At 34.0% G+C, this 15,359-nt stretch overlaps 1 protein-coding gene across 1 annotated transcript in view; it reads left to right on the top strand.

Moving 5' to 3' along the window:
- Positions 1-15,359, top strand: part of TNKS (tankyrase) — a 194,122-nt gene that overhangs the window by 23,791 nt on the left and 154,972 nt on the right. Inside the window, exon 2 of the mRNA XM_078069664.1 lies at positions 5,925-6,149. Coding sequence (XP_077925790.1) covers positions 5,925-6,149 — 225 coding nt within the window. The remainder of the gene's footprint in view (positions 1-5,924; positions 6,150-15,359) is intronic.

The raw sequence follows: 15,359 nt of genomic DNA, 5'->3' as shown, positions 1-15,359 counted from the left end.
ATTATGTTAAAGTTTAAAACTTGTCTGAAATCAAACACTGTAAATAGAGTGTAAAGACAAGCCATAAACAAAATAACGTATTTTTAATGCGTGTAGCCAATACAAGATTAGTGTTCAGGATATATAAAGATCAAAAAAATAATAAGACAAACAATTCGGTCTAGACCATGAACCAAAGGCTGACAAATGAATGATCAGTAAACATATAAACAGATATTTGTATCAATTTGCATGGGTTCAGCTCCAAATATTCCAAAATTCAACTAACAGAAACTTAAGCCTAAGGACATTTATTTCCTGCTTGATAAGTCTAGAGGTAGGAAGTTGAAGAATTGGCTGAATACTCTGTGAGCACAGTAGGGTTCTATGCTAGGATTTTCATAATTCTGTTGACCTTCCCATCATGGTATCAGCAGCTCTGAATGTCACAATCTTATGTGAGAGTTTTCTAGAAATAGGAAGGGAGAGAGGAGAAAGGGTCCTTTTTCTTCCACAAATCTTCTATTAGAGAGAAAAGTCTTTCCAGAAGCTTCTAGATTTTTCATTCTCTCCCCTTGCCAGTCACTGCCAAAGAAGAATAAAATCACCTTTCTGGCTTAGAGTAATCAGGATTCACTCCTTGGACTGGGGAAAGATTTACCTTCTCTTAGTTAATATATTACATTCTGACCAATTCCTGAGCAATAATTGAGTTTCTGTGGGCCAGCAAGAAGAGGGGGTAATTGCCACAACTATCAATCTCACTAATAGAGACTGAAGACCATGTGATCTTGACAATATAATATGAATATATATAATCTAATAATATGGAATATGAAATATGAAATATGTAATATGTAAATATATTAATGTGAAATATATAAGTATATAAACTCATGTGTTTAAAAACACACTATATGAAAAGTATAAAAATAAGGGCAAGTATAACAAACATTGAGTTTATGTAATGGGATCTTTGGGGAAGAAAAGAGAAGAGTAGGATTAAGAGAGATTTCAACTGTATTTGTATTCATATATTTAATTTTCTAAAAAAAGTAAATATCTGAACCCAGAAAATGTAAATTGAGCAATACATTTTTTATTTTTGCCTCTTTGTTTGTGAAGATTATAAATATGTGTTCATGTACACAAGATGGGGAAATGGGTATACTCAAGCATTTTGGTTAAAAATGAAAATTGATAGACTGAATTAGAGGACAGTTTGGCAACATTAAACATGTATCCTTTGACCTAGTCCTTCCACTTTAAGGAATTTGTCTTAAAGAACTGGACGGATGTGTGAAGATATGTATATAAGGATATTTATTTTAACTTTTTTTTATAATGGCAAAATCTCCTTTTTATAATGGTGAAACCACCCAACTAAATAAATTATGACATATCCATGTAGTAGAAGGCTAAGTAATTCGTAAGAAAATGATGTATACATTTTAAATTTTTACCTGAAAAAATATCTGAGATAGTTGAAAAGTGAAAAGGCAGAGCAAAGATGTTAAAACATATACACGCATGCAAAAAAAGAAATCTGGAAGTTTAATCATCAAAATGTTCATTTTGGTTATCTCTGGATGATGATGGCATTACAGATGATTTTCCTTTGTGAAAATTTGGTGTTTTGTTTAAATATTTAAAAATATTTCTGATATTTTTGTAGCTGGAAAAGCCTTTAAATGTTTTCTTTTTTTAAATTAAAAATACAAAATCAAAAGCTACTTACTTGCTCTTTGATTTAATTATGATGAAGTAAGTAACATTATGTATATTCATGTAATCGGCAAATATTTTATTGAAGCCATACTGTGTATCAGGCACTATTTTAGATGCTGGAGACACACACCGGTTCATGAAATAGTTCCTAACTCTTTTTATGTGGGGAGACATATAAAAGGCAAATAGGTAAATGAACAAGGTAATTTCAGGTAGTGATTTAATACAGAAAGAAAGTAAAACTGAGTGATATTGAAAATAATGATGGACAAGTATGTGTGCATACATGGGTGACTTTAAATTGAGTGGTCAGTTAGAGTCCTCTGAGTTGCTTATCTTTGTTTGGGCTGATAATTGGATGGCAGAAGGAGCTAGGCATGTGAAGATCCGGGAGCAAGTTCTCAGAGAACAGTGCAAAGTCGCCTCGGCTGAAAGGAGTTTGTCATATTCAGGGAACAGAAAGTGAAAGACAGGGCAAATAAAACTCAATGACATGGGAGAGGTGAGAGGGGTCAGCTCACGTAAAGCCTTGTAGGTCCTAAGGAGTTTGTAGTAATGTCTTATTGTATGTGTTATGGGAGCCCATGACAAGATTTTAAGCAGGGAAATGACCTAATCTGATACATGCCTTGAAAAGATCACTCTGCCTACTGTGTTAACAATGAATTGTGGGGCAGCAGGTGTGACAGCAGAGAGAGTGGTTAGAAGGTTATATGCTGTTAGAAGGTTAGATGCTGAAGTCTAGACAGGAGATTATGGAACTACAACCCGAGACGGTAGCACGGGAGAGTAGACAGAATTGAGATGTGTATTTAGAAGCACAGCTCCTGAATATCAGCACTGAGGGAAAGGATTACTTAACAAAATGAGGATAATGGTATCTCTCACAGGGTGTTATCATAAGGAGCTGATGCATGTCAAGTATTTGGCATACTTTCTGACACACATAAGAGCTTACTAAATATTAGTTACTTACCATTATTGTTATTTTTAGTGTTGTCAAGAATAGGGCATGTACTTTGAGCAAAGAGAGTTTTTCTGTAAAAGTTAAATTATACCTCTAGTATAACTCAATAGCACATGCTGTGTGTTGGTAAAGATCAGAGAATTACAGTCTTACTCTTCAGTGACCTTTGCTGGATCAGAGAAGAGAGAAGGTATATTGGTTTTCCTTCTTTACTTCATAACACTGAGCCATAAATAAAGATGTATAAGTAGCAACTATGTATAAGTGGCAACATTAAAACATTGTGATTTAGCTATTTTTTAAACATGTGCTAGCTTAATGAAATAAGACACTGAAAATCTTGTCTGCAGTATGTGTCTGTAATGCTTTCACTTAGGGACTATTTTCCGAAGAGTTAATTAGTGATAAGTTACTTCAAATTCTATGCAGTTCTTTGACTGTGATCCTAATTACTATTTTTATTTTGGTTCTTTAGACCCAAATAAGCAATTCAATTATAGGGATAATTATGACTACAAACCTTGTTTGTGAAACAGAGGCCTTATATAACCATTAGAGATAATGAATTCTCTTTATGTGTAAAAATAATATATAAGCATTTAACATTATAGAATGATGAATGACCAATTTTGATTTGTACTCAACAGAACAGGTAAAAATACATGTTTTAAGTAAACTTTATGTTTTAAATAAAGTTTTCTAAATTACTAAGTACTAAATTTCTAAGTAGTTTAAATAGGGGACTGTTTTGTGGATAATAAAACCTCTGATTTTAATAATATATTTTATTAATGCAAGACCAAGTTAAAAGAGAGAAATTCTTCATTGTCTACTGATTTGGACTGTTTACCTCCACCTTCTTTTATAAACATGTATGTGTACACACTTAGATAAATTTTATACAAAATTGTGTTTTTATATGATAATAGGAAAACAGATAAAGAGAAGGAAAGGAAATTCTATAATGTCACTACTTAGTGATTTAATCTTTTTTCTATCTTCAATTATATGTTTGTGTGTGTATATATATTTTCCCCGTATATTTTGTTTTATATATTTTTAATCTAAAAGACTAATTAATCTAAAAACACTTTTTCCATGTTTTTCTGTTAATATCCTGTGTTTTCTTGTATGTATGGTTTATACTTTTTTGATGTTTTTTAAACTGCAGTAAAATATACATTTTTTACATGTATAATTCAGTGACATTAAGTATATTCACAATATTCTATAGCATCCTTTTAGTACAGGGTGATGTTATACGAAAAGCCATAATTTATTTAACAGAGCCATTATTGTTGGACATCTGAATTGTTTCCATGGTTTTCTATAAATAATGCTTTGATAAACATCTTGATGCAGAGTCTTTGTTCAGATAACACAACATTTTTTTCTAAAATGTGGTACCAGTTTACACTCAGATTATCAGTGTGTGAGCACAGTTCCATTTCCCCACACTCTGTTTGCTACAAGCATTTTTTGATTTGTTTTTTATATTTTAGATCTCAAAGTATTAGTAAAAAGTAAACAGACACTTTGCGTTTTTCCCTCAAAGTTATAATGGATACTTTTTAAAATGCCAGTTGATACATTTAAAAAAGTATCTTATTTTAATTTACTTGTTTATTAGTGAAGAAAGGAAATTCATTCTCAAATATTATCAATGCATTGATTAGGGAAATGTGACTTTGCCATGCAGACTTTATTCAAATCCATAGAAGGAAAATCATGAAATCTTCATGAGTAAGGAAAGCACCTATGGCCCAATGAATGAAGAGTAAGGTTGTGATAGTAGGGTGAAAGACACTGAAGTTAGAGAAATAAACAGAACCTAATATCTGTAAAGTTGTACAGGTATTAAGAAACAAACAGCATAGTTATATTAGCATGTATCCTATACTTTTGGTATTTCAGTTAGTAATACAGAATTGACCTCTTTTCACCCAAAATTTTCAGTTTAATTTGAAGGATATTTTCTATGGAAACCCAGTGCTGACTTTGTACTATGTATCTGTGGAAACATGTCTTTTATTTTGAAGACTTTTTCTTGGAGCCTGTTTTCCTGGACTGAATGAATTTCTATAGATAGTGTGGAGAACATATCTTGAAATAAATCTTTTTTTTTCTATTTTTGTCATAGTTCTCATTTAGTTTATATGCATAAAATGAAGGAAGATATGACCATTTTGGTTTTATTTATGATGCTACTTTCTAACTACATTACATAGTAAGTAATAGCATGGAGGTAGTGATACTTAGAAAATAAGACCAAATAAAATTTAAAGTAGGAAAGAAAGAATCATTAAGAAAGATATTAGCTTATAAAGATAATACTAATGCTTATAGTCTTCTTTCTTCTTAATCCATTGCAGTGTAACTTGTAATTTCATCACTGTACTATAATTTAAAATTGTCAGTGGCTTTTTTACCCTTTAAATCCTCATCATGCTGACTTCGCATAATGTTGCTGCCCATTGACTTCCATAATGTACTTTCTTGGTGATTTTTACCTTTCTCAGTGTGTGCCTAGTCCTTACATTGATTCAGATCCATTCTTTCCTCCCACTTTTCTGTCTGAAAATTGTGATACTTCTTACCAGTTTTCTGGTTCTGTCTTTCTTGTTCCCACTTGTTTGTCATACTGTTTCCTCAGACTCACTAAATCCAAGCTTACATTGTTTTACTTTTAGTTTGGCCATCAGTCCCAAGAGTAGATATTTTGACATTATCTTTAATTCTTCCTTTTCAAAGTTCTTATAGCCAAACTATTACCACTTATTTCTGGTATCCATACGTTCTTCTCTAGTTTTTCTGGTATAATGTTAAGTGTTGTAATTTGTTTTAGTTGTCAGCAGTATTTAAATAACCTTTATTTCTTAAAATAGATGGATTTTATATATATTAATTTTTTCTTGTGAAGCATGAGGGGAAAATGAATGCCTTGGACTGGAGTCTTGTTCATTTTGTATTTCTAGCAGAGTTGCCCGGCACATAAAATGTGTTGAAGATGTCTTTTGGGGAAAAAAAAAAAAAATGTCTTTTGAATGAACTGCCCAAAGACTTAAGGAAGAGCTTTCTTAGTTCTGAGTTCTATGAGAGGAGAGAATCGATTTGAATGGTAGCCACTTTTTTTTAACCTTTTTGCTATAGAAGAAAGTACTACAAATGTTCACATTTGTTAGTATTATTAAAGAAATATTAATGGTTCTTTTTACAGAATTGCTTCAATGTATATTATCCTTCTTTTTAGGGTTTGGGAGGAAGGATGTCGTAGAACACTTACTACAGATGGGTGCTAACGTCCATGCTCGCGACGATGGAGGCCTCATCCCACTTCATAATGCCTGTTCTTTTGGCCATGCTGAGGTCGTGAGTCTGTTACTGTGTCAAGGAGCTGATCCCAATGCCCGGGATAACTGGAACTATACCCCTCTGCATGAAGCTGCTATTAAAGGGAAAATTGATGTATGTATTGGTAAGTATTATTTGATAATATCTCAGTTGTAAGATCAACCTGACAGGTATAATATTTTAAATAAAGGTTTACCATTTTTTCTTTTTTATTAATTTTTATTGTGGTGGAAATAGTGTTCTCTCAGAATAAGAAGGCTTTATTACTTCTTATTCTTAGAAGCAGTTATTTTTTTCCATCAAAAGAGAAGTAGGGAGATGGCAATATAAAGTTGGTTAAGAACAGGATTCACAGCATTAACTCTCCGAATTCAAGTCAAATGCTAACTGATGTGGCACTAAATTTTGATGGATTACTATTACAAATTTAGTTAATCTACAGTCTCTTTAAAAGACTGCCATTTTCCATCCTAGCATCAAATGAGAGCCATTATAAAATAAGTTCTTACTGAATTGGATGACGTATTTGGATGCTTCAGGTTGATTTAAGGAAAATCATTTTGCACTAAGGCAAAATCTTTTTCTTTATGTTGCTAAAAGTGAACACCAGCTATTAGCACTGGAAAGCTTTGAGTGAGTGGTTCAGATACAGTAGTACAAAGCTTAATATGTTCAACATGTGCCATAGTCTAGAAAAAAAGCAATTTCAAGTAAAATTGAACTTTTCAACCATTTTAAATTTCGAGATGATATGAAATTGTATTCAATCAACATTTCTTTCTCTTTCATATTTATCTAAATGTGTGTGTGTGTGTGTGTATGATTTTACTTATAGTCTTACATTAGATTTTGCTTTATTGTACACCTTTCATTTTGGAAATCTAAAACAACCTTCCAGAAGACCAGCATAGTGTCTTTTGAGTGTATCTATTTCTTGACCTTCAAGATGGTGGATGTTTGTTTAGTACATGGCAGGTTGATTTACATTAATTGTTGTCTTCTGGGATGACATCCATTTCAAGTGTAATCTTTCACGTTTATCTTTATCATAAAACTCAAATATATATGTCATTTTTAAAGATACATAGTGGTGTCGTTATTAAGATTTTCTCTCTCAACTATGGACTCTGAGAAACAAACTGAGGGTTCTAAAGGGGAGGGGAGTGGGGGGATGGGTTAGCCTGGTGGTGGGTATTAAAGAGGGCACGTTCTGCATGGAGCACTGGGTGTTATGCACAAACAATGAATCATGGAACACTACATCAAAAACTAATGATGTAATGTATGGTGATTAACATAACATAATAAAAAAAAAAAATTTTCTCTCTCTTCATAGCTATCTGTTCCAGCCTCCAGTATGTTTTTCATTTTCCCTCAAATTATTGCAATGCCTGACATACAACTTCTTTATCACATTCTCTGTCATTACCTTTTGTCATTTCCACATCCGTTGATATGAGCCTTTGGATACCCTGGTCCTTTTTGATCTTTGAGATCTTCCATTTTCAGTTGATTCTCCCATTTCCTCCTAAGTCTTTCACTAAAACACCACATCCTGGACTAAGTCATTACATAAAACTATCCTGAAAAGCTTGAACTTATAAATATCCTCTCTGACCACAAAACCTCTTAAGTTGTGGTAAGTTACCATGTGATAATTATTATTGAACTTGATATGTATTCTTACCTAATCTAGACTTAAAATTTCCCTATCTTCATTCCTTCTTGCTTTACCTTGTCATGTATGTTGGATGTTTTTGTCATTAGTCATAGAATTTTATATAGTTTTCACCTTCTTGAATTATTATCCTTTCTAGGCTTCTGTGTTCTATTTTCTTACCTGTACCCCCTCTGAATTTTTCATTGTATCAGTGCTTTTAATACCTTATCGAAATTAATATTCTTTCCTCCTCCTCCTAATCCCCCTCCCAAAAGTACGTAATGAAAACGCTCCTTTTATCTAGGTTCTGTTGAAATAAAAGACTAGATGTAGGACCTGAATTTTTAAAGAATGGATCCCCATAGTCCTCCAGCCCCACAGTCCTCAGTGTACTTTGGCACATATTGCTTCCCTTCTGTTTAACTTCTTGTGTCTTATAAAAGTTGAGGGAAGGGAAAGGGCACCTTCAAACTATAATCAAAATATAATTGAGGCTACAGCTACTATTAAAATAGTTATTATGGGAAACAAGATTGGTTGTAGACCCTTTTGTACATTTAATTAGCTTTCAGGAACCTATTAGGAAGCGAAATATACCAAAGCCTCTGATAGTTTATATATCATACTTTCTGAATTTGAGTATAGTTAAGGGATACTGAAATGTTACTATTAGGCAGATTTCCACTTTGGGACAACTGGTTGAAAGCTTGAGTCTGATGGTTTTGAGAAATTAGTGTGCAGAATTAACTTTTGAAAGGTTTTTGCCTGGATGTTGAAATGCTGGCCTGATTGTTTCCATATTAATCATATCTCTATATGTGAGGTACAATAGTGAATACTTTTGATAGTTATAAAGGTAGAGTCAAGGCACATTATCACTGGCTTAAGGGAGGCAGCAGGATGGTTGCTTCAAAGCACATGTTCTGGGCTTATATCCTGACCTGACCAGTTACCAGCTGTATATGAGATGAGGGGCCACTTAACTACCATGTTTCGTTATATGTGAAATGGGAATACTTGGGTTCTTGGGAGGATTAGCTGATGATACATGTAAAGTACTTAGAGTACTTGATATAGTGAATGTTAAATAATAAATATTGATTGCTATCTTTTTTAATTGAAATGTAGTTGATATATGTTACATTAGTTTCAGGTGTACAACATATTGATTAGACAAGTTTATACTTTATGCTGTGCTCACAAGTGTAGGTACCATCTGTCACCATACAGTGCTATTTATCACAATACCATTGACTATATTCTCTTTGCTGTACTTTTTATCCCCATGACTTATTCATTCCATAGCTGGAAGCCTGTGTCTTTCACTCCCCTTCACCCATTTTTCCCGTCCCCCCACTGCCCTCCCCTTTGGCAACCATCAGTTTGTTCTCTGTATTTATAGGTCTGTTTCTGCTTTTTGTTTATTTGTTTGCTTTGTTTTTTAGATTGTACATATAAGTGAAATCATGTGGTACTCATCTTTGCCAGATTATTTCCCTTAGCATAATGCCCTCTAGGTTCATCCGTATTGTTCTAAATGGCAAGATCTCATCCTTATTTATGGCTGAGTGATAGTCCATTGTATATATATATGTATACCACATCATCTTTATCCATTTATCTGTCATATCTTTCATATCTTGGCTATTGTAAATAATGCTGCAATAAACATAGCGTGCATATATCTTTTTGAAGTAGTTTTTTCATTTTCTTTGGGTAGATACCCAATGGTAGAGTTATAGAATCATGTGATATTTCTATTTTTAATTTTTTTAAAGATTTATTTATTTGAGGGAGAGCAAATGCGAGCAGGGGGAGGAGGAGAGGGAAAGAAAGAGGGGGAAGCAGACTCCCCATTGATCACAGAGCCCAATATGGGGCTCAATCTCATACCCTGAGACCATGACCTGAGTCGAAATCAAGAGCTGGATGTTTAACCAACTGACACACCCAGGTGCCCCTCTATTTTTAATTTTTTGAGGAACCTCCATACTGATTTCCATAGTAGCTGTACCAATTTACAGTCCTACCAACAGGGCCTGAGGGTTCTTTTTTTTCTACATCCTCACCAACACTTGTTATTTTTCTGTCTTTTTGAGTCTAGCCATTCTGACAGGTGTAATAGCTATTATTAATTGCTATTATTATTGCTAAGATCTCAACCTGAATTCTGACTGCTGTGTAATGTAGATTTCCTGGTTTCTTCTGTTTGCCCTATATTGACCTTTTTTTAAGGGCCAATTTAAAAGTCTATCCCAACAAAGCAAACAAATAAAAACAAACAGACTCATAAAGACAAGAATAAACTAGTGGTTTCCAGAGGGGAAGTCAGTGGGGGGGGGGGAGTGGTATGGGTGAAACAGGTGAAGGGGATTAAGAGGTACAGATTTCCAGTTAAAAAACAAAAAGTCGGGGTGCCTCGGTGGCTCAGATGGTTAAGCGTCTGCCATCGGCTCTAGTCCTGATCCTGGGGTCCTGGGATCGAGCCCCACATCGGGCTCCCAGCTCAGCGGAAAGTCTGTTTCTCCCTCTGCCTCGCTTCTTTCCCCTGCTCATGCCTCTTTCCCCTGCTCATGCCCTCTCCCTGTCTCTCTCAAATGAATAAATAAAATCTTAAAAAAAAAAAAGTCTATCCCATGTGTTTCTTAGATGCTATTTACCTACCATCAAAAAGAACAAAATAAAGTTGATTTTAAAAATCAACTTTAAATGCTTGTATAATTAAACCAACTACTTAAGACAGAGGTCTTGATTCATTATATTAATGCTGATGATATAATTTTTATATTATATTTAACAAATCTAATTTACTTTAGAAATTAACACTTTAGAACCTATTCATTTCTCCCTGCTTCTCTCTACTCCCAGATATAAAGTCACCAAAAATTAAAATAAATGACATCTTCTTTTCTGAATATATGTCATAAGATTTTTTTTTTGAGACTATCCAAGTGTTAGTGCTTTAAAATTCCATTTTAGAAGGAAGTTGTAGAAACATTTTTCTCAAAGTTAATTGACATAAAGTCTGGGAGTCTTTTTTTTTTTTTTAAAGATTTTATTTATTCAACAGAGAGAGAGAGACAGCGAGAGATGGAACACAAGCGGGGGGAGTGGGAGAGGGAGAAGGGGGCTTCCCGTGGAGCAGAGAGGGAGAGCGGGGCTCGATCCCAGGACTCTGGGATCATGACCTGAGCTGAAGGCAGACGCTTAACCGACTGAGCCACTCAGACGCCCCAAGTTGGGGAGTCTTAATGGACATTTGTCTTTTTCTTTTTTTTTTTTTTTAATTTTGGCTAGCTAGTATCTGACTGCTTTTCTGATTTTAGAGATTTAAAACAATGAGTGATCATTATGGGGAGAAATACAGAAGCTTATGGAGTCAGACCTTTCTTTTTTCTACACTGGCAGACAGGGATGGCCTTGTTTTGGTCACTCAGACACCCCCTTCTATATTGTAGAATTTTGAGTACAAAGACTTAGAGATATTAAGGAATCATTCATAGCAGCAGTTTTTTTTCCTGCAGTGTTGGTAGTGGTCCCGCCCCATTAATGTAGACAGAATTGGTTTCTGTCCTTTCCCAATTAATATAACTGATAACAGAGATCTTGAGAAGGTAGCTAGGTGGAATTTCCAGGATGGGGCCTCTAAGATAATAAAGAAATATCTTAAATCTTTATATAATTCCCATGATCCACACTATTTGGATTTATACCAGACTCCCATCTCTTCTTATACTCTCTGATTCTCAAGGGAGAAGGGGGCAGAGCATGTTCCTTTTGGAGAATTCTGGGTTCCTCAGCAGGCATGGGACAGTGTGCTGACTTCCCAAGCAATTTCAGTGATAATGGAGGTGTGTGGTTTTGTAACACCTGTGGGATTCTCACTTCTTGGAATACCCAGCATTTAGATATGAAAGCCCAGTAAACCAAATGAAAAATTCTCAAAGGGGAAGATTGAACAATTGGAATATATACCCAGAACTGCTGTAGGGGTTGGATAAACACCTGAATGAAAAAATAAAAAGATTCCCTCGGGGAAATTAAAGTGTAATATGGAAGAAGCTTGCTGAGACCAAAACAATCTAATATTTTTCCAAAGTAAGACATTCAATATGAATTAAAGAAAATCCACATTAGTAGCCTAGAAGATCACGTGAGAAATAACCCCAAATACAGAGCAAAATGTTAGCATCAAGAAGTCATGAAGAAAAAGGTAAATAGACCCAGGAAGTCAACATTCTTTTAAAACCTTACATGTGATAGGAGTTTCAGGAGGGAAAAAGAAAAAAAAAAAAATAACTGATAGATCAGTAATAATTAAACAAATGATAAGCTGGAAAAACCCAAGTCTTGAGATTGAAGAGGCTACAGAGTTCCATGCTGTATTGATGAGAAAAGGCACACTGAGGAAGACATATGTGTATATACTAAAGTTTTCCAAGCAGAAAGAATAAGTTGCCTATAAAGGGGGGAGGGGTGAAATTAAGCAAAGGACTTTCCATTTACAACACTTAAAGCTTGAAGTCAGTGGAATACCTTCTAAGGACTACTGGAAGAAAAGAAACTGAAATTCTCTTGATAAAGAGAAGTTCTTCAGCTTTTTGGGAGTATGAGAGGCTGAATAGAGCAAATGACGTTATTTTTTAGAAACAAAGCTCCTGTCACTTGCCTTTTTCTGTCTCTCGGTACTTTCAAATAATGCTTGACTTCATTTGTCTTACATGCAAAGACTAAGAGGATCCTTACTATATATATATCTTACTTGGAAACCTCAAATTGAAACTGCTACTTAAAGTCTAACAATTAGCACTTTAAAAAAATTTTCAGGCTCAGTGGCATTATACCAGTTGGAGTCAAAAAGATGTGGGTCTTTGAGCAAGTTACTTATTCTCTTTTAGTTATTAAAGTGGCAGTAATAACTGTACTTCATATAGTTATTAAGGGGATTAAATGAGAGAATGCAAATGAAGTACCTTCGTGTAATATCTATGCAGTATATGCTCAGTAATTGGTAACTGCTCTCATGTTAGTGGAAAAATAACATGATCAGAAATAATATTCCTACTGTATTACCTAATATTGATTCAGATATTTTTATATTTATTGAAAAATGCAAGAGAAAATAGAGATGTGATGGTATTTTTTAAGAAGTCTTTAAGCAAATTAATTGGTTTATTAGGAGAGATTAGGTCAGCTATACAGAGTATCAATACCGTAATTAAAGTTAACTATTGAAATGAATTAATAAAAATTCTTAGGTACAGTTCTCATTTTTTCTTATCCCAGTTTAGAATTTCTGTTAATTATTTAATATGTAATAGGTTTTCTGCTTTTCTTTGCCCATTATTTACCATTTGGAGAGTCTTTGTTATATAATTGTGTTTTATCTGTTCTTCTCTTTCTTTGCCATAGAAAAGGGCATGCCTTAGTTGGTGAGCATTCAACTGGATAACACTTAAGTTCATTCAGTCAAGTGTAACATATTAACCTGGTTAAGATCCTGGTTCAGAAAAAAATTAAAGCAGACATTATTACATTATACAGTTTATGTAATTTTTGTATTAACATACACGCATATGTATGAGTGTGTGTGTGTGTGAAATTAAGTGATAAATAACCCAGTTGATGACTTGTTAAATTGTGGCCTGATAAAAATGAACAAAGGAGTTATCAGCAATAGGGGAGATTTTGCTCTTAGAGTAGTGAAGATTATTGTGGTCCACTGCAGGGAGCAATAAAATAGGAATCAGGGGACCTGGTGACCACTCTTGGATCTCTCATTAGCAGGCACTATGACTTGGAACAGATTATGGGGCAGATTACTCTCTGTGCCTTAATTACTTCATTTATCAAATGGAAATAATGGAACTGTTCTATTTATTTTTACCTTGCTGTTATTTTATAGAAATAATAGGAGATGGTAGAGGGTCATGTGTGTTATAGTTGTGCTTTTAAAACATATAACTATAAGAAGGGACAAGCTATATGTAGTAGGCAAAATAATGGCTCAAAGATGTCCTCATCTCAATTCCTGGAACCTAGGAATATTTTATTTTACATGCAAACAGAAATTAAGGTTACAGATGGAATTGCGGTTGCCAGTCAGTTAACCTAGAGATGAAGAGATTATCCTGGATTATCTTGGTGGGCCCCAAGTATCACAAGGTTCCTTAAAATTGGAGGGAAGGAAGTCAGTGATGCATTTTAAGAAGGATTCAATCAGCCATTACTTGCTTTGAAGATGGGGAAAGGGGGCCTTGAGCCCAGGAATGCAGGGGCCTTTAAAAGATTGAAAAAGCAGGGAAATGGATTCTCTTTGAGAGTTTCCAGTATGGAATGCAGCTCTGCTAACACCTTGATTTTAGCCCACTGAGACAGGTGTTCAACTTTGAACCTTTAGAATTAAAATAACAAATTTGTGTTGCTGTTTTAAACCATTGAACTTGTGATAATTTATTTTAATAGTAATAGAAAGTACTTTTTCAAAGTTTATTAAGATTTGGCATTTTCTAAAGAAAGTAGTAGAATGTTTCTTGATAAAATTAAACTGCTTTCTTGATAGTACTTAAAAGTTGCGGCCACTTACGGTAAGTAACAATGTTGGTAGAGAAGGATAATACGTGTATGTATTCTTAAAATAATTATAATAAGGTAGATTAATAAATATGTAGTGGTTTCATATTTGTACTTAAATTATTTGAAGTATTTCCAGATTTGGGTTAAATAATATGACTGACAGCATTTTAAAACAAAAGAGGTTTTGTATTAAATTCAGCGTGAAGAGTCCTTGTCCTTATACAGACAGTTATTTAGACGAAACTTTTTCTTTGTCATCATTGTCATCAGGTGCTACAAAATAAAAATTTGAAAAACAATGTATAACTTGACAGCCAAATTGTTTCTTATATTTAAAAATGGAAATTTTATTGTCTTCAGTGTGAAGCTCAGTTAAATATTTAGATTGAACTGAAGACTAACGAGGGCCTCAAGATTTCATTCTTGTCTACCTCTAAATCACTGAGGGCACATCTTCATTTTCTGCACTTGTGTGTCATGTGTTTCTAAAATGAGTCAAGTAACCATTGTAAAGGTTTACTATATGAAGTGCTTTGAGACCATTCAAACTCTAATGAGTAGTTTGATATTTAGTTTATTCGATGATCCAGAAAGCAAAGGAAAGGTAATGTTGAAATCTCATAGTTTCATTTCAAATTTGAGTAGGAAGATGTGAGGATGTGAGGGAATAGGTTAATGGGGATAGGGAAAAGATGACAAGAATGAGTAGTTATTGGTATTATTGTCATAGAGAACTGAATGCACGGCAGACTCTCTTGGTATGGCGATGGGGATTTGTCCTGTTAATGTTTGTTGATAGCTTTATTGGTGTGCTGTAGTTTGCTTTAGCTTTCCTTGAGAAAAGGAAATTTTGTAATTTAGTAGGGGAACCCTTAAATGTTAACTCTGGAAGGAAATGTTTAGTTGCTAAATTGCTGGTCAAATGGCCAACCACATGACACTGGCTCCTTCCCTTTTGAGTTATTTTATTTCATTTATTGGTCCTTGAGTATCAGTTATAATATGAGGTTTTGTATCAGAAAACCCATTTCTTACCATAAAAATACTAAGATTTTTCATATAACTAAAAATATAGGTATATGCCTTGATAAACATTAG

This window comes from Halichoerus grypus, chromosome 3, assembly GCF_964656455.1.
Source record: "Halichoerus grypus chromosome 3, mHalGry1.hap1.1, whole genome shotgun sequence".
Taxonomy (NCBI): Eukaryota; Metazoa; Chordata; class Mammalia; order Carnivora; family Phocidae; genus Halichoerus; species Halichoerus grypus.
The sequence above is the reverse complement of the archived record's forward strand: the minus strand, read 5'-3'. Positions and strand labels throughout refer to the sequence as shown.